This window comes from Atractosteus spatula, chromosome 12 (assembly GCF_055471065.1).
Source record: "Atractosteus spatula isolate fAtrSpa1 chromosome 12, fAtrSpa1.hap1, whole genome shotgun sequence".
Lineage (NCBI taxonomy): Eukaryota > Metazoa > Chordata > Actinopteri > Semionotiformes > Lepisosteidae > Atractosteus > Atractosteus spatula.
The window spans coordinates 21,209,302-21,231,714 of NC_142717.1; the positions used below are offsets into that span (position 1 = coordinate 21,209,302).

The 22,413-nt window shown below is 34.5% G+C and overlaps 1 protein-coding gene across 8 annotated transcripts in view; it reads right to left on the bottom strand.

The window, feature by feature from the left end:
- The window catches only part of ikzf1 (IKAROS family zinc finger 1 (Ikaros)), a 42,231-nt gene extending 21,571 nt beyond the window's left edge, over nt 1-20,660 (bottom strand). For 7 of the 8 annotated variants that reach the window (XM_088929582.1, XM_088929583.1, XM_088929581.1 and 4 more), the window contains exons 1-3: nt 20,501-20,660; nt 14,428-14,481; nt 11,033-11,152 (exon numbers count right to left, since the gene is read on the bottom strand). In XM_088929582.1, the coding sequence (XP_088785708.1) occupies nt 11,033-11,152; nt 14,428-14,481; nt 20,501-20,645 (319 nt within the window). In that variant the 5' untranslated portion in view covers nt 20,646-20,660. Of the gene's footprint in view, nt 1-11,032; nt 11,153-14,427; nt 14,482-18,295; nt 18,382-20,500 lie in introns of those variants that run through there. The other variant, XM_088929584.1, reaches the window with a different exon arrangement.
- Nucleotides 20,661-22,413: the final 1,753 nt, after the last annotated feature.

The window sequence follows — 22,413 nt, forward strand, 5'->3', positions numbered from 1 at the left end:
TTTTTAACATGTCTGGTCATCATCACTGTCTTTCTTCTCCTCTATTTTGTCTGTGAAGCAAAGAAATATCCCTGATGCTTTGTACTCTTTATAGATTATGCAATACTGCTGGACTCAGTTAATGATAATGTATGCAGTCTGTCTGAAAAGCATTCTAGATAAATCTCAGTCTGGTAATGAACACCAATAACATACAATAATCTAAATTTAAGATTGTGAAGGACTTTCTTTTTTGTTCCATCAAGCGAACTGAGTGTTTATTTTTGTTATATATTGGCGAATGGATCACTCTGCAACTGGAAAATTGTGAGAGCAGTTCAAAACAGCTAACAGAAACAAACGTGAAAAATATACCTACATGTAAAATGACAAGGAAACCAATTTTCTTCACATACCCATTGTAGCAACAATTTATTATAGTTCTGAAATTTCTATGCTCTCCATAAAGGATCCCTTAAACTAAAAATAAACATGAATTAATAGAAACAGGTTAAGACAACTTTCTATGTTGATGAAATAAAGTAATAGGAATGTATGTGACACCATGAGCAACAGATGTTTGAGCAACTGAAACCTTGGGGCTTGATGCAGGCTGATATTCTCAAATGTGAAGAATGTGTTGCTTCTGTTCTGTGTTTAAGGCCTTTGACTAGCCATGTTTTTACCACAGGGTTAGAACCAGTACAAACTCTTAACTGAACAGGAAATCTTTGTACTTTGTGAGTTTTTTTCTTTTTTTTCTTTCAGGCCACCATATAGAACTGATGAAAGAAACTCATTTGTACTTTTAACATTTTTTCATGTATGCATTTTAAAGCATTTAGTATATATGGTAAATGATTAACTTTTCAAATGCATATACTTATGCATTCAAGCAACAAATATTTTATTGTCATTTTAACGCTTCAAGAAGCTAGCATCACAAGTACATTTTGTGTTAGTGCTCTTAAGCTTTTTTAAATAGAACAGATCTCATTAAAAACATGTAAAATTATTCAGTAAAACACCAGATCAGAGAGAATTCTGTGACACCATCTAGAAAATGTTGAACAGAAAAGCAGTGAAAGTTTGGTGAATGCAAAAACAAAAAAATATATACTTTTGATGTTGTCCACTTTTTAGATTAATATTTGCATTCTAAAATCTTTTTGCTTCCTTTGCTTTTGACTTAGCTATGGATACATGCAAATACTTCTATTTTCATTGACCTCTTCACATTGTAAATGGTTACATGATGGATACGTCCCATCTTTTAAAGAAAAAAACTTAATGTGGAAGGCAGGTACATTGTGTCATCTATCTCTTAAATATACTAATTTGATTTCTTCACATTTTTTGCAAGGACTTTTATTCCACAAGGTTTTGAATCAAAGCTCACTCACTCTTGATTTTCATGAAGGCACTTTAATAGGAAACCCAAAGTCTGTTCCATGTCTCTCACAACCAGTCCTTACGAAGACAAATATAGATTAAAAAACCTTTGTGTACTGTAAAAACTCAATAAGATGAGAACTTATAGGCTTTTGAATTGATTATTATTTTTAATGCCTTCACTAAATCATACGATAATTTAAAAGTAGCCTAAGATATCAGTCTTTTGAAAAAAATTAAACCTTTATTTCTCCAAATAATGCTCCAAAATGTTTGTACATTAAAATACTAATACTTTAGTAGACAAGATTACATGATCTAGCTGTTACATACTAAAATCATACATAAACAACTTTCTGGATAACAAGTTTAGTTACTATTAAATGCAGGAATTCCAGGAAGACACAAAATGGCACTACTGCCCCTTAATTTTCACATAATCTGCAAACTACACCACATGCTGCTTCATCATTGCACTGCACAGCTCACCCCTCCTATTGCTCTGTCAAGGAGTAGGACTGGGCTAATGTTTCAGAGCAACACTAAATGTAGAAAGTCTTGCCCAAAGAAAAGCATTAACTCAAGGGTAAGCACTAAGCTCCCAATACTGATGAGCCTGCTTGCCCCACATACAAAAAACTCCTGTCTGAGCTCTAAGTGCAACCATGGTAAGATCCTGTGAGATAATTTTAACTCCCCTGATATATTTGGGGTTATCAGAGCAGAAGAGATGCAGCTCGCAGATAAAACAGTCACTTCCTCCAGGCTGCCGATTAGATCTGCAGGCTCTGCAGCAGTGCTAAAGCCACACACACTCATGTGCACTGCACACGGCAACACGCAGACACTCATGCACACACACATACTAACAACACATAGACATACACAGAAACACACAGAACCACTCATACCCCAACATGTAAACCTTCCCATGGTTCTGTGTACTGTCACTGCTACCTCCCTGGTCCTCTCAGCCATAAATAAACAGAACACTCCATACACTCTGTCCTGTGTGCCACCGACCGTCACCCTAGCAGCTGACACCTGTGCTGCTTACAGCAATGCTCCATTGAGCCAGGGGCTTCTTCACTAACAACAAAACCTGTCCTGCACTGGAGAGTCCTGCTTGCTGGATGAGCCTTTTATTTGTATTATTTTTTTCTTGTTTTTTACATCATGGCACAAATCAGCTTAAGAAAATAACTCAACAGCTCTTAAGCTGAAGCATACTGCCACACCATTGTAATCGTGTGTAGTGTTTTGCCAAATGAAAACCCTTGTATTTATGCTGTGTTAGATGCTATGAGCAAACATATCATTTACAGTAGCTTGGACCACTCTGAAATGAGTGGTATTCAAAAGGCAATCCAACCTGACTTGAACAAAGCTCACAGAAGATGTAAGGAAGCAAGAAAAACGACAAACCTGTTTAGACCTGTTTAAAGAGAAATTACCGAGAGTCTCAAACCTATAACCAAACGTGTGTGTACAAAATCCCTTTAGTAATGAACTCATTAATTTAACTGTTCAATACAAGTTAGTCTTTGAAAGACCAAATAATAGCAGGGACTTTTGGCAAGGATGGATTTTTGAAGGCTAAAAAGTGTGAATCATGTGGCTTCCATGTTGAGAATCTGCTCACGAAAGACACATGCTGTTTAAGGTTGTACATAAAAGGGAAACTTTTACAGTGGTAACCAGAAATAAGCCTATGCTTAACTCATGTTTAATAATGTACAGCAATAAAGTCTGTCATTAAAGTTTATGTAATAGAGACTGTATTTTGATATTTGATGCATTTTGTTGTGAACTAAACATGACACATTCTTCATATAATACATCTACTGTGTAGCTATAACATATTACATTTATATGTATTTTAATGTGTTTTTATGTACTGTATGTCACAGCAAAAATTACAGGAACTGCTCTACTTCATAGAACATGTACATTGGCCAGCCCAATTAAAACTGATGGGTGTTGGAATGCACATTATTTAAAAAATCCAGTGCATTCAGTTCAAAATAATGTTAACAGGAACCACTGCTGCACAGTTGTAAGGTCAGAGTTAGGGTTAGGGTGGTGGTTAGGGTAAGCCCTTTCGAACCGCACTGGAGGTGTACCTAGGTCTTTCCCCTACCAATGTGGAGGAGGACTAACACACCCAGCTTCACTGCATAAGTGCTTGATCACTCGCTTTTTCCTATGAAGAAACGTAGAAGTTTGAAGTTTCAGTCTGCACCCCAGGTCTAAACATTTCCAAGTCATTACAAACTACCGCCTTCTCTTTAATAGCATTGAGCTCTTGTTGTCACTTCCTGTGTTATTGGGATTCCTAAGAATTTACCAAAATGTCACAGGAAGTGTTTCAATTTTTAAATACAAATCCCAGATATTTTAAACATAAAACTCCCTGGCATATGCTAAAAATCCAAATGAATTTTTGTGCCATAATATATGTTCTTTATAAGGACTATTATTGCATGATAACTATGACTAACTGGAAAACTGCTGTCATGCCATACACATATCTTTTCATTCTTATTTAAGACCCATTCAATTCATATGATGTATAAATATATTTTTATATATTTTATTCTTATAATAACATATTTTCCAATTATTTAAATTGGAAACTATTCTATCTTGTTCAGTCTTGTCAATAAGCTATTTTTTGTCCTAACTCCAATTACAGATACTCAAACCTGAAAACCAATGTGTGAAAATGACTAAGCACAGGTGTAACTCATTTAACGGAATGCAACGTTATCTAAGAGATACAGTCAGAGGGAAAATGTGAGTCCTGTCTTTAAGCAATACTGCATCCTTTTTAAGACACCAGCAAAAATCTCTCCTGCACAAAATGCAACAGGCATTTAACCTAAAACACTGGCATTTCACCTAAAAGGTATTTGATCTAAAACACTAAAGGCTGTACCTACACTTGACTGAGATGAGAGTTTTGTAGAAAATGAAGACTGATGGATTCAGGGAATAAGAATTTTTGCCAATCTTTGCGCCGAAAAAAAAACTAAGTTGAAGAGGAAACTGCAATCGGATGTGCAATGGTTTCCTAAGAAGAGCTAGCCATCATCAATGTTACAACACCACTGGAGATAAAGATTGTGTACAGAGGACTCCAGGACCTAGTATACAACAAGAAACACTGCTGCAAATATTTCACAAATACATTAAGTTTAAAAATACAGTATAGTGTGTAAAATAAAGTACACTCCCCTTCACTACACACCTAAAAAGCATTTTCAATAGTAATTATTCATCAGAAAGCAATTTCATTGCACAATGGAAAACTAGACATGGTTTTAGTATACTGTACTTTTCCAAGACATTAAGAACATAAGAAAGTAAGAATGATAACAAATGAGTTAGGGCTATTCAGTCCATCTAGCTTATTTGGTTATGCAGTACATAATCAACACAAGGGTGTCAACCAGTTAAATCTGTTTAGCCCCTCCTTTACATTGTAATTTTATTAAACTAGTAAGATGTAACAAAATACATACTGTATTAGCTACAGTGCCTTGCAAATGTATGCAGCCCATTGTGAAGCTTCCACATTTTGTTGCCTTCTTGCAATAATGACACATTCTAAAATGTGTCATTATGTTTAGATTCTACACTTTTCTAAACTGATAAAGCTAAAATTGCTGATAGTGTGTAAATAAGTTTGATTTTAATAGAAAACTTAAAATATCACTTATATAGTATAAGTATTCAACCCATTTGTTATGGCAAATTTAAATGACTTCTGGTGCAAAAGATTAGCTTGAAAACAAGTGTCATGGTCAAAGTAGTTTAACTTGACTTGAGAGTAAATGCAAAGGGAATAAGTAAATGCATTAGTAAATGTAAATGCAGTACCTCAGTAATAAATTTCATTTCAAGCTACCACTCACATAGTCATACAACAATACAACTATGAAAACCAAGGAGCTTTTGAAAAAAGTCAGAGATATGGTGGTAGAGAAACAAAGATCAGGAATGGGTTACAAAAATTCTGAAAATTGCTTATCAGAATTAAGAAATGGAATGTGGGTCATACCACCCAGACACTAGCTAAATCAGCCAGCCCTTGCAGGGTGAATATCCGGGCAAGCAAGACAATGGTCAGGGAAGGCATTTCAAACATTGACTTTCAACTTGGTCCCTACTACAGATTTCCATAGTTCTGTGCCTGAGATAAGAGTCAGTGCTCAAACAGTGACAATATCCTGGTCCCTGCATAAAGGCATTTGTATGGCAAGAGACAAGAAAAAAGCTCTTTCTGAAAATAGTTTCTGACAAAACATATACTACATATGCAAACATTTAGAAAATGTACTTTGTGGTGCAAATGCATAATGCTGTTTTGCATTTATGTTATGTACTGTATAGCACAAACTCAACACAGCACATCATACATTTAACACCATTCCAACTGTCAAGCATGGAGGTGGCAGAATCATGTGCTGGACATGCTTCTCATCAGCATAGTGAGAGGTTTGGCAGGGTTGAGGGAGAAATAAATGGTGCAAAGTACAGGTGAATCTTAGAGAACAAAACTGTAGTCACCTAAGTGTTATGCCCCAACGAGCTCCAGCACTGCTGCATTAGCTCGACCAATTGCCAATGCGCATTCCGCACATGCTGAAGACTCACTGGGGCCATCCTCAATGAGATCAGGCCGGGCCTATCAGGCCAATTAGGGAACATTGCACAGTATTTAAGCCCTGAGTCACTAACTCTGCCTTGAGTTTGTCTCAGTTTCAGGTTCACAAAAGTTTCAGTCTTCAGTCTTCAGTCTTCAGTCTTCAGTCTTCAGTCTTCAGTCTTCAGTCTTCAGTCTTCAGTCTTCAGTCTTCAGTCTTCAGTCTTCAGTCTTCAGTCTTCAGTCTTCAGTCTTCGCCTGATTAAGCTGTGCAACTACTGCTTAAGCTGTTTTCTCAGTTTCAGCTCTGTTGATCCTCTTCAGTGCTGTCACCGAATAAGTTATCTTGATTGCTGCATATCTTGGCTCATTGACTAATTTTCACTGAGCCCGTCTCAACACCTTGTCGGGCCCGGCATAACACTAAGAATCTAAAACTGGGTAGAATAATTACATTTTAGGAGGACAATTGCCTGGAAAACATGCCCAAAACTACCCTGGAGTCATTTGGTAAGAAAGTGAATGTCCTTGAGTGGCCCAGTTAAAGTCCTCTTTAGAAGATGTATGACTTAAAGATTGCACTCTATAAATAATACCCAAAAACCTTTTTGTATAACTGGAGTAAATTCCTCAGGTATGAAATGAACTAAACATTTGTATTCCTACTATATAAAGCATTTAGAAACCCATTGAAAAAGACTCACAGCAGTAACTGCAGCCAAAGAACCAAAGGTACTGTAGTTCTATTATGCTCTGCCTGAGGGTATGAATACTTGAATAAGCAGGGTATAAGGGTATGAATAAGCAAATTTCAATTGGTAAATATTCTGACATCCACCTTACTTCATGCATAGCAGTGCTTGGTATGATTCTTGTAGTTCTTAAAGTTAATTGTAAAAAATATATACAGTACATTATATTATGTGCAATTCATCAAAATGTTACATTAAAGGTAAAGGTGTAAATCTTTGAAAACTGTATGTACACTGTACTATATATACAGTATCTGTATATGGGGTCAATAAATCTGTGTAAACTGGTTTACACAGATGGAGAAATTAGTTCAAAGTGCTTCCAACATCTCTTACAATGGAAATATAGCAACTCAACCCTTACTCTCAAAATACATCATTAGGAAAATATAAATTAGTCACATTTGTATATAGTTAGCTAATTTGTGGATGTTGTATCTCAGATACATAGCTGATTATTTGAAAAACATGAAAACACTTTTTTACAATGTGCTGTCTGGTTAGGCACTGGCCTACTGTAACTGTACCCTGCAGGTATAGAAAATGTATGAACTTTATCTTTTGCAATGTACAGTATTTCTATCACACATAGTTGAAATTTTAAATGATAACTGATTTTTTAATTAACCAAGCAAAAAAAAAGGATGGGAAGATTATGATGACTTTCTTTCACCAAATTCTTCCTGTTCAACAAATTCTGTTTTGAGATTCGAAACAAGTGCTTTTTCTATCTGAGCAGGAGGACATTTCAGTACAATTTAATATATTTAAAGGTCTGAAGAAGTGTCATTTAAATAATTGCAGTATAAAGTGTTGCTGTCCATGGTGCTGTAAACATGAAGACAGGTGTGGAAACCTCACCTTTCACAAAAGCATGTCTTATTTTGTGAAAAATACTCAGCTTTGCTTATGTATGTTTATACAGCATATAGTATATACGTACTTTAATGTCTGCTGTTAAGCAGTCAGGGTTTTTGAAACACTGCAGTTTGGAGATAAATTAATCTTGCTTAAAATAACAACTTGTCTTATGTTCTTGTGTGGCATCTCTAAGCTTACAGATTCATAATGATACATCTTCACATGTCTGTATTCAGGAAATGAAATCTGAAGCCAGCATCTGAATCAGTATACAACATAATCAGTCTTTTGCCATTCTACATGTAGATTTATTGAATCCAGACTTGCACTATGACTGGACAGCACACACATGGTAAAGAAAATAATTTATCTCCCTCCACTCCTCTCATTAAAATTTAAAGCAATAGGAAAAACTGCTAATATACAGTACAGTCTGTTATTTCAGGTACTAATGTAAAATGGGATTGTACTGGGTAAGGTTAATAACTAGGAGTTATTCTCAATGTTAACAAACAGTTGACTTATTAATTTTAATATACAGTACATGATCCTATAAGATGGTCTCTGACGATTTTATAACTAGAATTGAGTTTTTCCCAAGAAAGGAAGACAATATCTGAATCCAACATACATCTCCTCTGAATTACAATAATTACTTTTCCAGGATTTCATAAATGCCTTATTTCTGTGAGTAAGGAAACATGGAAATGTATCTCAAGAAAACGTTTCTCCATATAGAGACAAAATATACAATGACCACAAAGGATGAGGTTCACATTGACATGGCCACATCAGTGTGTTTCCTATAAGAAAATTCTTTTACACATTTTTTTCTAGTCTTAAACATTAATATGACACATTTGCTAGCCACAAATGTTACTTTTAAACATTAAATTACCTTTATATGCAATACTCTTCTATGTATACTGTATATGAATAATTTCTGTGGATTCTGCTATATCAAGTTTCACCTCCAGCCCAGGTCCAGAAAGCAACACGTCTGGTTGTGATGTATATTTTTTAACATTGGTTATACTTTTGCAAACAGCTATGCTAACCATCATTTCCTCCCTTCACAGAAACACTCAGTTCTTCACGTCACTGTGTTGACCAGAATATTTGGTGTGTCCCAATTAAAGAGCATGAATACAGGCAGCTTCTCTTCTGATAAAACTGTGCAAATTCAGGAAAAGCAATATTAAAGCACGCAAGGCAGTAAAGACAAAATGGATTATAGAAACAATATTAATTCTACAAGTTAATAATTTAATTTTCAAATTTAAGTTAAATTTGTATTTGTTATGTATGAGAGTTTGTATTAGAGTGTGTATACAATCCATTTTCTTTTACTAAGTTAAACCTTCTTGATAGTTATAAAACATTTGAGTTACTGTGTGAAGCACTTTGAAGTGAACACTTGAAACAGAAAACTGTCATAGAAGGTTTCATCCACGTTTAAGGTGATAATTTATACGTTTTTGTTCCAATTTAGCTTGTCTAACCATGGCTTCAAACAGTGAATATTGGTCAAAAGACTGTTCTTAAAGATACCAAGAACAGGGTTTTAAACCTATAAATATGAAAAACCTAATAGAAATAAAAGGCCATCACTTAATCTAAAGCTTCCTGAGCCTCTCTCTTTCCTTTGATACATCTCACTCTTTTCCTTTCTTAAGAAAGAAACGTTACTTCTCTTTCCCACATTCACTTCTTTATTCCTACACTTCACACGTTCTATATACTGTATCTTTTTACTGCCATTTGTATCTACTGTTTAATAGTTCTTGTATTTCTGATATTATCTCCACATAAAAGTAGCAGGTCTTATATTATATGTGGCATATGTTTGTGTTCATTTTTACACATATTATCTTGCCATTAGTTCAAATACAATTTACTGCTACTGGTAAAGCACAAATGTTTAATAATTTAAGTCTAAAATAAATGTCTACATACAGATTTCATAAACTTAAGGGGTTGTATGGCTTATGTACAGTACAAAGACTGTTTCTACCTCTGAAACGCCATGAAATAGAATAAATCACAGTAATTATATACTGTAAATGAAAACAATATAATACTGTATAAAGTATAGATAAGAATATGTTGCTACAAAATAACTAGTTTAGCATATAGTTTCTCATCAGTTTGTTACTTCAAATATGCAATTTTTTTTAGAAAAATAACTTGTTTCTTGGTATGTGATTCTGCATATATCTGAAAACATATCTGCACCTAATAAATCATTGTCACTTCATGTTTGAAAAATCAAGCTCATGTTTCAGGTACAACCCAAGGCATATTAACTTTGTTAGTAAAAAAATAATTTTTAATGATGTTTTGTGCTCTTACACTTAGGCTTAAACAGCACATCCACAAAAATGTTATCCTGAAGCTCCTACATACTGTACATAACAACACTTCACTTTTTCAGAAGCTGTTGGACTTAACAGAATGAATGGATTACATTTCATCACTGTGTTCTTCTACAGGTTCTCAGAGGTTCCTCTATGTCTGTATGTAACAATACTGAAGCTTCACATTTCAGGAAATGTATTAGATATTAACGGATATTAAATGGTAGGAAACATTACATCAGTTGTAATCATTAGCTACTGTATAATCAGTTCATTTAAGGTTGAAAGTTTATGACTTATGGATTACTTCAGCTTAAAAACCAGATCCATAAAAGCACCAAACATAGTAAATTTAAGGGTTTTTTTTTACTTCTTGAACAACCTATATCTCTTAATTTAACTAAAAATGTAAATTCTCTTCTGAGAAAAGGTTTACTATCATAATCCCATTAAACACAGAAATGTTACTTTACATTTGAAGCTTGCAGCAATACTATTATTTTGCTGGCTGAGGTCTCACTTTTACAATGTGTTTTTTAGAAAATATAGAGACAAGCTAGAAAATTGCTGAAGAATGGAGATCTTTCATCCTCAGCCCTTATTTGAAGGAAAATGTGCATTAGGAGACCAGAAACCTAATGCACACTACTTTGGCAATAATCTAAGGCAGACAGTCAGGAGGAAAACCATACAGTAAATAACTATTTTTTATTGCAGAAACAATCATGTTCTCTTGATTGGGCTTAAAGCGCAGTAGTAAATAGCTGTCTGTTGAGGCCACATAAAGTTGTGTATAGACATCCAAGTGTGCATAACTTTGACATCAATTAAAAGGAATATTCAGGATGCTCAATAATACTTTGCTCTCTTTACTGACAAGTGGTTTAGGCGATGTTTGTGTTTAGTGATAGGAATAAATCAATGGATTCATGGGAATTCTGACCTCTAGCTTAGTGCAAATGGAATGTTTGAGAGGGGTGCACTGAGTACTGTAGAATGTGATGTGAAATGTGATTCCCTAGCCTACCTCAAAAAACACTCACCTAATACTTTGTCGTTCTTGGTGTTCTGCTGCTGCCCAGAGGTAGCTGAAAGGTCTTCTGGGACAGGCATGGGCTCTTCTGTCTCTTCAGATGTATCATTTGCAGGAGGACTTTCCCTGCCTATAGAAAATGTGTGAGCCACTGTTACCCATTTAGTTAGAATCCTACATCATAAACATACCAAACACTGAATGATGGTTTTAACTTTTAAAGAATGTGAATAATCATAATATTAGTACTCTCAAATGAAATGAGCCCTTATATACACAGTATATAACAAATATATTTTATTAATTCACTGTTATTGTGAAGCTAATCCTGTACCAAATTACCTGTTTGGTTGTTTGTGAAGTAATTTACCAATATTTTACATATAATAATATATATATATATAATCTATATATTACTTTAACTACAATCCAAGGGAGGTCATTTTAATTAAATTGACTTTTAGCAATCACAATTAACAGATAGCTAAAATATTCAATATTTTATGTGTAATAACTTGCAAAAACATATATCAAATTATAAAAATCTTCTAAAATGAAGACTAGCAAAGTTTAGACATAATAATTGAGAGTCTTCTGCAGTGGGCAAAAAAACGACTGAAAAATGTAATAATGCTACAAAATGCTAAATGAAGAGTGTGCTTCACATTGTCAAACAGAAAGCTCTCCATTTGACAGGAAAATAAAAAAAAACTGACAGTCTGTAGTACAGATAACCATCTCTTCGTTGTAGATTCTCATACACCGGATGGCATTTGACTGTACATACGTCAGCACTTTATGGTTTTTACAGCTACATAAAGGCAGAGTTATTACAGAATGTACCATTCAAAATCCAGTCCTGTTGTTCGTAGAGTATATCATTTTACTCTCAAAACGACAAAGGCTAATTTTGGAATGATACAAATATATATTTTTAAACAAATTAATACATTCTATCACGTTTCTAAAAACAACAGTGCACAGATGTATATTTTTGTTATCTATGAAAATAAAGAAGATTCACAAGGAATATAATCAGGTCAGGATAATTATCCTTAAGATTATCAGTAGGATTCATAAAGTGTTTTTTGCTGCAATCCAAGATGTTGCTTAAGAAATCTGTTAAAGTTTTGTCAACATAATAAAGAAACAATATGAGTATTTGAAAACTTAATGTAAAGGGTAAAAATAGAATAATGAAAAGTCATAAGCTTATAAATATATTTTTCAGTTGGTAAAAAAAATGTATTTTAGCTGAGGCAAATTTGAAACCTGTCTCTTAAAACCAGTCTCAAGATTTTAAAGTTGTATAAAATAATTAAAAACGTATTTGGAGTTTTTAATATTTTGGGTTTGTTATTAATTAAAAGGATTTTGATACAGTATGTGTCACACCACAATGAATCTACTGTGCCCTACAGCTGTGCCCTCACTTCAGGAGAGCTTCTGGGCTTCTTTATTCATTCAACTTATGCTCTTGATGACTAAATCACTGGTTATTCATTACTGAATGAATATAGCAAACTTTCCTCATCTTCTGTCATCTACAAACCCTGTAGGACTGTAATGTCCTTGTTATAGGGATTTGTTATGAATTACTTTTTCACACTGCCTTGAAAGAATGAGAATTTGTATCTTCAAAATCTAAATTTCTATGATAATTTTAACATTTATTTGGCACATATTGCTTAAATCACTAACCTAATATAACCATGTAAAATGGGCAGATGAATAGAAGATTCTATAAAATTATCTGTTTCCACTTGACCTTAGTAATAACCATTACCAAGATAAAACATCATATTTATACTTAGTAGAGAAATAACAAGATACAACTGAAATAAAGGTAGGCAAGAAACCTCAAAGTACTGTACAGTACTATATTTGTTGATCACTTGCAAACTCTTTACTACAGTATGCATGCTACGTTCAGGATGTTAGACCCGTATGCTTAATTGAATGAGTCTCTGCAGCAACTGATATACTGTAGTTAGCACACTACAGTACTTTTTATTTACAGTAGTGGGTCAAAACCATCATTTTGAACAAGAAAGTGAAAGGAGGAATTTGTAAAAACAAATCCTCTTGTCACCTAAACATTGATAGGTCCTTCTATACTTACTCTTCCTTGCGTCTCAGGAATAATTTTTGCTTTTAGGTAAGTATATTTATTTAGATTAAAAATTTAGAAATCACAATTTAACTCCTAGGTATGATGTATAATATCCTGAGAACCTGCTTTACTATAGTGAGTCAGGGAACTCAGTGAGTTCCCTGTATCTGCCAGTGACAGCACCATCACCACCCTTCTAGTCTGCTCTTGTCAGATCTTCCAAGCAAACAAGGCTGGGTTGCTGTTGGAAAAGGCTTTTGTGGACCAGTAGGTGGCACCTTCCCCTTTGGACTAAAATATTCAATCCAATGGTGAAGAGGCACATTATGTTGGCTACTATAATTATTCATCATCAATGAGTCGTTAATGATCTTGTTATCCCCATTTACATACAATTTACTATGCAACCTGGATTTAAGCTGATTGTGAACTTTTTCTTTCTTATTCTGAAGCAGACATGCTTTCATGAAAAGTGATACTTTTAATTAATTATTAAAAGTAATCTGTCTGATCCAGCTGTACAGTGCAGGATATACAGAGTAACTTTTGTGGTCTTCTCTTTTTGTCTCTCCTTCTGCTTTGTGAGCTCCACTTCTTTCTTCTGTTTATACCTTTAGCCTTGCTCTGATACAAATTGCACTTTATGTAAGCCAGAACAGTGTACATATGAAAAGTGATAAAAAAACTATTTTCATTTATTCAAACTTTTCCATTACACAAACAATTAATCACAAATCAGTTTTATTTGTAAAATCTATCAACATTTATATAAATATACAGTACATATACATTTATAAATTTCTGTAAATGAAGCAAAACACTCAAGATACACTATTGCATTTTGTAAATATTACAAAACAATCAAAAACATTTAAAACCTCATTGGAGATAACATGCATTTTGAGTTATGCAGTTCATGACAATGGACAGGTTGCATATACTGCAATACTTAAATTCTTCACTTTAATACTACAACGTTTTACAAATAAAGAAGTTTCTGCAAACTGATAGAACATTGGACTGGCAAACCACACTAACTCAATAAACACAATACGTTTTTGACTGACCTTATTTTAAATATGTACTGTATTCAATGTTTTGATAAGGCAAGAATACTGTAGCTGTTGGAACAGTTAGTTTTCCATGCATTTGCTAAAGGTAAATGAATATGTTATTAACTTAACCAAATGCCTTCTTAAGGTCCTGATACTCAAGTGACAGACTAAGGCATTAAGTAATAGATGAAGAGCTCTCTCAGTGGATGTGTCTACTTGATGTATAAAAGGTCTCACCTGAAACATGGGACATGTCTTGAGCCTCCTCTGTCTCCATTCTTTGCAGGTATTCTAGGGGAAAAGAGATTGTATCTGCTTTAATCAAATCAAGAGTGCAATGCAATAATGTAAAGACAACACTGCTTATTAAGTGCAATGCCCTTTTCCTTTACCATTTCCTAACCTCTGCAGCATCCCTGTCAGCTGATTGGCAGAAACTGCAATCCTTTAAAATACGCTTTAAAAAGAATTACAGAAATTTCATTACAAGGCTGATGCAGGGCGTGTTGCTGACAGTACGGTAGAGGGAGGGTGGTGGGAATGGATTTCAGACCACATTTGTTATTTATTGTTAATTTCCTACTGCGTAATAATCCAAAAATGCAAACTGACTGCCGCAAAATTAAGCAGAAAATTAAATGGCCCCAGGTCACCGCAGACACCAGCATTCATTCCCCAGCTGATCCATAGTCATGTTATTTCTAATTTACTGAACATGCATCGATGAACTTTGGAGTCCGTGCTGTGACACACTCACTATAGTTGGCAATCAAAAGGAAAGAAAAAAAGGAAGCAAAAAGACAGAGATTGGCTAGATAAAGAAGCACAAGAAGAGGGAGAAGAAGATGAAGAAGTAGCAGAAGAAGCAATTTACTGAAGAACATCTCATTCAGCCAAGCAGGACTGCATATCTGAGCAGTCACCAGTGTGTGCTGCCTCCATTAATAATAAATACACCTCAAGCGTGTGGCAGATGGGCACAACAGCAGCTCCAAGCCCTCGACCGCCACTTCAAGAAGTCCCTGGTAGAGAATTTGCCCAGCTCCCCGTGCCACGCAGGGAGAAGTGAAGCTCCCTAAAATAGCGAAACAAGCCCAGGAGAGAAGGGGAACCTAGGCCTTCCTGTTTTGCTGACAGATGGCTCCACATATTTGGAACAAATAGTGGGAAGCGGCTGCCCCTTCTGTTGCAACACATAATGTTCTGAAGGGTAACTTTAGAAGTTAAACCACAAACACCAGGGAACCAAGAGGGAGGATGAAGGTTAGCGGTGCAGAAGAATTATACATAGAGGAAAAAGTTTTGTGTGTTTGTACTGTATGTGTACATATGTGTGCTTTCTGTTTCTGTCTCATTATGGAATTATGAGGTCAGGGAGAGCAGACCGTTTTACCTGCTCAGCTGGTATGAAAAAGGGGAGATGGGGTTGTCAAGAAGAAAACCATAATCTCCATTTCCTATTTCCATGCAATTTCACCTTAATTCTCAAGGTGAAATCTTGACTTTTGATGAAGTTTAACACTTTCAGATCTGTATATAGACTTGTTTCATGCTGCTTCTTGACAGCTAGAGCCATGTGACTGTGTCATCCTCTATAGCCTAATTTACAGAGGAAGAAGAAGTGAAAGATGCATGGGCATATATGAAAGGGAGGGAAAAAGGAGGGGGCACTTACTAAATATCTCAACTTAAACAGAATGGAAAAATTTAGGTGTGCTTGTTAAGGCTCACACCTCAGGTCTCTTAAGTCTTAGCTTCACATTTGAATCATTTGAATGCATACTTCTTTACCATCAGATTCCATTGGCAATCCATGTTCAACACATCACACAGATAAATATACCTTTCTTTTCCACCCTGATAACATTTTGAATATACAGTACTTTGGACAGAAATGTGACAGTTTTCAATTAGATCTGTTTCTTTTTAAATGGAGGATATTAGCTGGATAGTAAGAAGAAGATGATAGCTGTTTGTCAGTTCAAAGAGATCAGCACAAGACTCACTCTCTTATTTATTATTTTGGTCTTGTTGTTTGAGACAAACAATATTTTTGTCAATTAAAATTTATCTTAATTGTCAATTGCAATAGATCTTAACTGTTATAAGAGGTGTACAAAAGGGACTACTTCCCTTTTAGGGGCTGCACCGGATCATAAATGAGAAATAACATTGAACAGATGGATAGACCAGTTTTGCATCACCTGAAAAAATAGTCAGATTCTAACATTTCTAGATTTTTAGCCTTTCTCACAATAAATGTTACTTAACACTATTAACTATAACCCTGTTCCTTTTATAAGAAAACACTAGATCTAATATCACATATATAATACCATTATAAATGTAGCTATAAGCTATGGATTTTGGATACATTTGGATTGTTTAAAACTTGGGGTGTTTTTAAAGAAAAGTATGGGACGGTAATGAAACATGGGGATTTCCCGTTAGGCAGGAAAACCAGAGGCACTGAACTAAGGTTCAGAGCTGTATAAAAAGCAGAAAGAGACAGGAAGAGGGCTGTGGGTTAACTAGCAACTTCTCCTGTCCCACCTACTGGGCTGTGATCGAAGGAGCTGGAGTGGGGTGAGAAGGGAGGCAGGGTGGAGTGAGGGTAAACAGCTCTACCGTTTAACAGAAACCAGAAAAACAAAAGAAAAACATAGACTTTGCAGCAAAGTGTTCTCCCTGTACAACGTGGAGCCACAGAAATCCACAAAACATACAAATCGACACATATTGTATAGACTATCAGATCTATAAAACAAACTGCAAAATATAATGCTACAAACATTTCACTGTTGACCTTCCTTGACCGCCTTATTTAAATTTCCTAAAACATAAACGTTAAAAAACACTGCAAGCCCTTTTCTCACGACATCTAGTGCTGGAATCAGTAATGCGATAATGTATTTAAGCTGTAAATTATTTTATCTAATTTTTCAACTTCACATTTCTGATCTTTGTAAGTATAGTTTCAGACTTTACATAGTCCCAGTTAAACAGAACAAAAAGCATTATGTCATTAATTTACTGTAAAATAAATAAAAAGTAACGGTCGAAACAGATGATCTTGTTTTGTATTGTAAAATCAACTGTCCATACAAGGTGACTTAACAAACATTCTTTTAAATGACATATCGTGGAGCACAGATGTATGCAACACTCAAAATCAATGCAACCTTGATAAAAGTACTTCAGAATTAAAACATGTACAGTATATGCATATATGAAACTATCTATTGTTCAGATATGAAAAGTGTTGATATATTAACTATAGGACTATAAATGTTTTACAGCTGTACTTAAAGCAGATGTAATGGAGCTTTAAGTATGACTTTCTGTATATTTTATTGTGGGTAGTGATTTATATCACTTTTCTTCATTTTTCTTAATGGTTTTACACCAGCATGCTTCAGAACACATGCTTAAGGGATAGGTTGAAGAGTAGTGGAAATGTGAGGCTTTTAAACAGGGGTTTTCCTTTAGAGGGCCTATTGGCATCCGGCACACCTCACCAAACTCTGATGCTGAGTGGAAACATTTCTATAAGGGTATTTTAGCACAGACACATTTTAATAGATCACTAAAATAACAGAAACACATCTACACTTCACATTTTGCATTACACAAGTAATACTGCGTATATATATATTATAATGTGTAATCTGTAAATTGAAAATAACAAAATCTGTTTTGTTTTAATGTATAAAAATGTAATTTGTAAACAACAAATGTTGTTTTTACACTTTTTTAACTGTGATAACTTATTTTCCTTACAGTAATGTATCTTTATTTTTGCTGGACATAAAATAATATTCAAAATAATCAACACATACTTTGATATTTGGTGGTTTTAAAACATGAGGCAGAATGACATGTAATTGTATGCTTTGGTAAAGTTAATTTTGGCATTTACTGCTACACTAGTATTTAGGATTTCAGAAGAAATACTCTAGGATAAGTAATAGCACAAATGGGGCACCCCATTATATGAGACACAAGGTATGGTTCAGTATTGTTAGGTGACTTTCAGGGATGTACACTTCATTTTAAAGCAAAGCTCAAAAAACAGAAATAAAAAATATAAAGTAAAACCACTCACAGTAGCATCATGCTTTCAGACATCTAATCATCAGACAATGCTTTCAGGCATTTTCTCAAGACTGTGATGTGTATAACACATTCTTAAGAAAAAAAAGTTCAAAATTTCTATAAGAGATAAAAAAAAATCACAAAAAAATCCTTTAGAAGTATCCCGAGCCATATGATTGTTTAAGAGGCATATGTGTGTATATGTGTGTGTGTAAGGTTTCAAAAATATCTGGATATGATACACTCTTCTCAGGGCACAAACACAACACATTTCTTGATATTGCCATGTACTCAAGATTGATTTACAACATTTAGGGCCTGAGAGGTCTGTATACCTAACAGAAACAGCTGAAAATACCAATGTGTTTTAAGGAGTTTATTATTAAGATGTACTGTACAGTAATACGCACAATGTCACAATACTTTTACTGACTGTGCAAGATATTTTATTCCATAATCTGCAGCCAAAACATATACTGTAAATCGTCTTTAATGTTTTATCACTTTACTGTATTATCCAGTTAAAACTTATATAAAAACATAACTAAGATACAACATATATTACATTTATTAAAAGGGCAGAATTTAATAGATTGCGAGGAGTGGCAAATGTAGTCTTAAAACAGTGCGTCGGTGTTCTCTTCAGAAACATTGGATCTATTAAACCCTGAAAAAGGTCTGTGAAGAAAACCTGTTTACTGAAAACTGCCCACAAATCCTAGCAATTGAACACTGACTCAAAATGTCCACAATCATATTGCCCCCGCCGTAAATTCTTAATGATTAAAACGCAGCCAAAATAAAGCGGAATTTTAGATTAAGTTTATGGAAACCAGATGGTTGCTTATAGAATTATTATTATTAGTAGTAGTATGGTAGTGTTTGTATTCAGGAATTTAATACATTGTTCTGCATGCATTTTGTGGCAGCCAACTGTACTAAAAAAGACATCAAGTTTTAGATCACGACTAAAACTTTCCAATCTTTTTCCAATCTGTAAACTACACGTGCTGCCTATGTGGAATCTACTATCGCTAAAGCATCAGTTGTATCCGTCAGTTCAAGCTATACCTACAGTATTACATTTTGTGCAATTCTCCATTTCTGCTCATCTCCTTCTGTTAATTCAACCTGAGAGGTTTATCAAACTACAAATCCCACTTCTTTAAGTAAATACTTAATTCTACAATGTTTAAGGGAGAATACAATAATGCATATATTCAAGTGATTATTTAGAGGTTAAGCTGGTGTTTAACTGATTACAAGAAATAGGAAATGTAATCAAATATAGTTCGGGTCCTTAAATAAAATGTTAACAGTTTTGAAAAAGAATACTTCCCCAAATTAACTTTGTGTTGTTCCTTTTTTAGGTCACCCAACTCCCAGAGTTTTCCAACGGTATATATTTGTATTTATGTTTTATATATTCATATGAATGTTTTTCTGAGCCACCCCCTTATCTATCTGAGAGTGTGGCACATCGATCTGTCTTTCCTGTTCTGTAAAGTTCTAAAAAATGTCTTTCAACACAGCATTCACTTGCTGCAAAACTTAGAGCATCGCAGAAAACGTCTCCATTGGACGGCTTGATGTTCTGAGAATTTTCGCTTCGTTTTTGCTAAATAGACATTTACAAGAAAACAGCGTACTGTACAGAGAAGCTGGAAGCCCAAAGCTTCAACAGGTGTCTTTCCATTACTAATTAGACATTAAAACCAATTTCGGCTTTTTATGGTATTTGACCATTTTAAAAGAATAATTTCATTTTACCGTGATTATTAAATATATGATTGATCGTATGGATTATGATACAGTATTAAAAATTGTATTTCTCCTCCAAATAGTCCCTTTGGAATGAACATGAGGAAAGAATTCCTTAGTCCAAAAGGAGAGATAACCGATGTTTCTTTGCTAAAAATATTGCTGTATGCATACATTTATCGATGGTGTACGTATTTATCGAAAAGTAAAATAAAAAATAAACACCACTTCAGTCTATTAGACGAAACGTGTCGCTCGAGGTCTCTGGTGAGACTTCTTATCTCACTTGGAAAGAAGTCCCGTTTGTGCACCTGCTTTGACTTTCGGGACCTCTCAGTCTTTAGCTTTACGAGGCAGCAGTGTCGCTGTTTCAGAAAAAAAAGTTACTTAGCTCTAGTTTAAATCCACTTCCAGTCGCTCAATTAGCTTAAAAGCATCAGGAATGTTACTATACCTGCTATTCCTTGAGTTTGCAATATGAAGCTCTTCCAACTCTCCCCCACTCCATGTGCCGCTGTTCTCAGCGCAGCGGCTGCACTATGGAACTCTGCCCTCGGTCCCTCCCCTCTCCACTCCACTTCCTCGTTCCAGCCTAACATTGCTGAGTTTCTGCACTCGTACTAGGCATTTTGCAAGCTTTTATCCAGAGCCCGGGTTTCTTCAGAGAATCGAAGCAGCAGCCCTTGGCACATGCTTTGTGTCGTGCCAATAAAAGATGACACCCAGTAGACCATCACTGGCAGTCATGCATGAGAGGACATGCAGCAAGCGGGGAGACTGGACCATTAATTATTTATTTTTGAGGGAAGGAGGGGTGGTCCACCACTTACTGAATACCGGGATTTTTGGTTTTCACCTGTATTGAAGTTCTCAGTATATTAATATTCCTAAAGTGCTTCTCACAGTGGTAAAACAAGAGCACTTGAGTTTGACCTTTTTATCAAAGTAAAACTAGTCTTGGATCGACATTTTTTTCCATTTCCTAATGACTTTGGATCAATTTTCTATAGATCTGATCTTGCCTTGGAATGTAGAGAGTTTAATAGGCTAAGTCATACATTTAAATAGATTTTAAATGTTAATGCTACAATATACACATACCTGTATAAGAATAGAATGTTAGTCATTTTTATTGTGAAGTCTTGATATTGCTATACAGAACATGATTCAGTTTTGGAATAAGTTTTTAGTTTTGCTTAGATAGTTGATGTATGATTATAAAGAACAACATTGAAAACCATATTTAGGGTAGACATTTAAATACTTGCTACAATATTATAAAGAGGTACAGTAGTTCAGTAAATGAATACTGTATGTACAGTACAGTACTGTATGTGCCTGTTTGATATGAAATGTATACATCATTTCTACAATATGGTAATATCTGAAATTTCCTTTTTAAAACCCTGGTGGCTGTTTGAAATATTTCAAAATATATGTTATCTACTGTATAAACTGGTGCTGTATCTTAAATTAGTTGATCTGGCAGGACTTTTTAAAAACTAAAAACGCAATGAGCATTCATTATACATTTTGAGCTGTTAGTCATCTAATCAACAGTGCTTGAGATATTGAGGTATTTTTTCTGCAACATTCAGTGAAAATCCACTAGGAATTTACAGCCATTATTTGAAAGTGTTACTGTTCACTCAACAGTATATCTGAATCACTGCTTAATACACTTCTTAAATTACTTAGATGAAACTTTTGATGTTTTAATTATAAAAAAGTGCATGTAACAGGCTTTAAAACAGCAGTTACAAAATATCTAAAAATTGTGATAAATTTTATGTTGCTGGACATGTGCTCTGTTGTACTGTATTTGTGGAGTTTTTTCACTCTGTGGAAAACTATAAGTTACTCAGGTTGTTTAAATCTGCTGATTCTCCATATAAGTTGGTAAACCATATATTGTAAGTAACACTAAAAGTATCCATAAAAACTTATTTTAAATATGAGGTCCCAACACATTCATCTGCATTTGTGTGATCCTCCCATTATTGTATGCGTGTATAGTAATTTAATAATTCTGAATATCGCTTGAACCAATGGATCTTTCTAAAGCAGATCATTTCCATCTCTGTAAAGCTGCTTGATGATAAACAATACAAAGAAAGAACTGGGGAACAAAATTATCAATGATATGATATTGTAGGATAATACTTTCCAACACAAGTATGTGAATGACACTCCCTGGACAGAGGATATGCCCACAGCACAATGAAATAAGTTCCACAATCTTTAATTTTTTATTCCATTTTAAGTGGATAGGAACAAATTCTCATTCAAAATAACTAACAGGAGCCCGGCCCATTTATATTCACATTACTATAAATACCATTATATAACGATTACAATTTCTACTGC